Below are 2,320 nucleotides of genomic sequence, written 5' to 3'. Positions count from 1 at the left end.
AAATAGAATGGAAAGTGATGCCTCATCATAGCATACAATCTTGCACAGATGAATAATCTTTCCATTCTACCAGCATTGATTGCCCAACAGCCGTTACAATCTATTTACAGAAACTTTCAGACAACTGCTGACCATTATTACTACATTTGGAGACATGCCTAATCCTTTCATTCAATTACCATTGCCTTTTATTGTATATTGTGTAATCTCTGTAATCTTTGATTGAAGATTGTGCAATATCTGAACTGCATATAAATATACATGCAGTCAATGTATACAGACACGGTGAAATAATAAAGAAAGAGAGAGTCTTCTTCATTCTTTGTCCCTTGAAACTTTTTATGGTATCAGAGCCATTCTCTGCTCTCTGTATTTCTCCTTCATCCTCTTCAATGGCATCCCAATCCTCATTGCTTACTGCTGCAAAGTACCCATATCCCTCCACCCTAAACATCGGAAACTTTGTTTCCCTTAGACTTACACAAAACAACTTCCTTCTCTGGAAAACCCAATTCATGGGTCTAATCGAGAGCCAAGAAATGAATGGCTTCATTGATGGAAGCTATCCTATGCCCGACAAATTGATCTCAATCTCCTCTGCTGAAGTTGCAGGGGAGAAACAATTTGTTGAAAATCCAGAATACAGCTTATGGAGACGATCCGATCGACTACTCCGTGGTTGGATTGCTGGAACTTTATCTGAAGAAGTTCTAGGCCTAATAGTGGGCCTTGACACCTCCATCGAGGTATGGAGAACTCTTCTCGACTCGTTTGCTCTAGAGTCTCAAGAGAGAGAGAGAGCTGTACTTGACTAACTGCCTACAATGTCACTCTTTGGAAGGGAAAACAATGGCGGAATACATTCGTGGGTTCAAGGAAATCTGCGATGATTGGGCTACCATAGGACAACCACTAGGCGATCGACAAAAGGTTTTTGGGCTTCTCAAAGGACTGGGCTCGAGTTATGAGTCATTCACGACCACTATGCTCAAACCCCCTATCCCTTCATACAAAGAACTTGTCCCTCTACTCCAAAGCCATGAGATGATGAGAAGCATTCACTTAGAGAAATCCCATTATGGTGCAAATCAGCATGGGGCCTTTACAGTCCAACGTACTCAAGGATACAATGGACACAAAAATAATCGGCGTGGTAGAGGTGGACAACACAATTTCAACTCCAAAGGGCGTGGATTCTCTCCGGCTAACTACAAGCCGCAACATGGAAACGATCCTCCAAGGCGTAACCCCACCCTGAACAAACTCCATGATCAAGCACCTCAAAAGGAGAAAGAAGCTCCTGTGGTTTGTCAAATTTGCAACAAAAATAATCATACAGCCATCCGTTGTTATCAGCGATTCAATCAGATTTCTCAGCCCGAAGATATGACACAAGCTCTTGCTGCCATGTCTTTATCTGATGCTCAAGATCATTCCTGGTTTCCAGATACGGGTGCATCTCAGCATATGACAGCCGACACTGGTAAGCTTGATCACTTTAGACCTTATCTTGGTTCTGATAAAATAATGGTTGGCAATGGTGATATTTTGAACATCACTCACATTGGAAAGACTTCCTTGCAAACGAATGCCAAAAAGGAGATTGAGTTGCATGATGTCTTAGTTGTGCCTGAAATTAAAAAGGATTTAATACCAGTGAGCCAACTAACCTCACAATTTCCTTGTGTTTTTGAATTTTCTTCCGATGGTTTTGTTATAAAGCACAGGAAATCTCAGAGGGTGATTGCCTCGGGCAGTAGATCTGGAGGGCTATACGTCTTGGAACCAAAGCACAATAAAGCCTTCTTCTCCAATAGATTTCGAGCAGTCAATGACGAAGTGTGGCATCAACGGCTTGGGCATCCAAATGAGCGTGTGGTGGAGTTTCTCAAGAAAAATAAGTCTATTATTAGTAAAAATAATAAGGTCATTAGCCATATTTGTGATCATTGCCAGTTGGCTAAGTCTTGTCGGTTACCATTTCTTTCAGTTACTGAACATTCTAATGAACCACTTTCTAAAATCCATTGTGATTTGTGGGGGCCATCTCCTGTCTTATCTTTTCAAAAATTCAAGTATTATGTCATTTTTGTGGATGAATGCACCCGCTATACCTGGTATTTTCCATTGAGAAAAAAATCAGAATTCTTCATTTGCTTTGTGAAATTTCACAAGCTTTTAAGGAATCAGTTTGACAATAATATAAAGACCTTTCAATCCGATGGTGGTGGTGAATTTTCCAACGCTAGTTTCCTTCATTACTTGGAAGATAATGGTATTAAACACCAAATCTCTACCCCACGAACACCTGAGCAAAACG

General features: G+C 40.8%; 1 protein-coding gene across 2 annotated transcripts; it reads left to right on the top strand.

The window, feature by feature from the left end:
• Positions 1-364: 364 nt before the first annotated feature.
• LOC143861702 (uncharacterized) lies at positions 365-2,046 on the top strand. 2 transcript variants are annotated; one of them, XM_077372594.1, is made up of 2 exons: positions 365-1,483; positions 1,728-2,046. In XM_077372594.1, exons 1-2 carry the CDS (start codon positions 850-852, stop codon positions 1,742-1,744), a joined length of 651 nt encoding a protein of 216 aa, XP_077228709.1. In that variant the 5' UTR covers positions 365-849; the 3' UTR covers positions 1,745-2,046. The 2 variants fall into 2 exon arrangements, with proteins under 2 accessions (XP_077228709.1, XP_077228701.1); XM_077372586.1 differs by having other exon boundaries at positions 1,723-2,046.
• The last annotated feature ends 274 nt before the right edge of the window (positions 2,047-2,320 follow it).

The sequence above is a fragment of the Tasmannia lanceolata genome, unplaced genomic scaffold, assembly GCF_043159265.1.
Source record: "Tasmannia lanceolata isolate RefF3 unplaced genomic scaffold, GAP_Taslan_0.1 ptg000003l, whole genome shotgun sequence".
Lineage (NCBI taxonomy): Eukaryota > Viridiplantae > Streptophyta > Magnoliopsida > Canellales > Winteraceae > Tasmannia > Tasmannia lanceolata.
The sequence above is the reverse complement of the archived record's forward strand: the minus strand, read 5'-3'. Positions and strand labels throughout refer to the sequence as shown.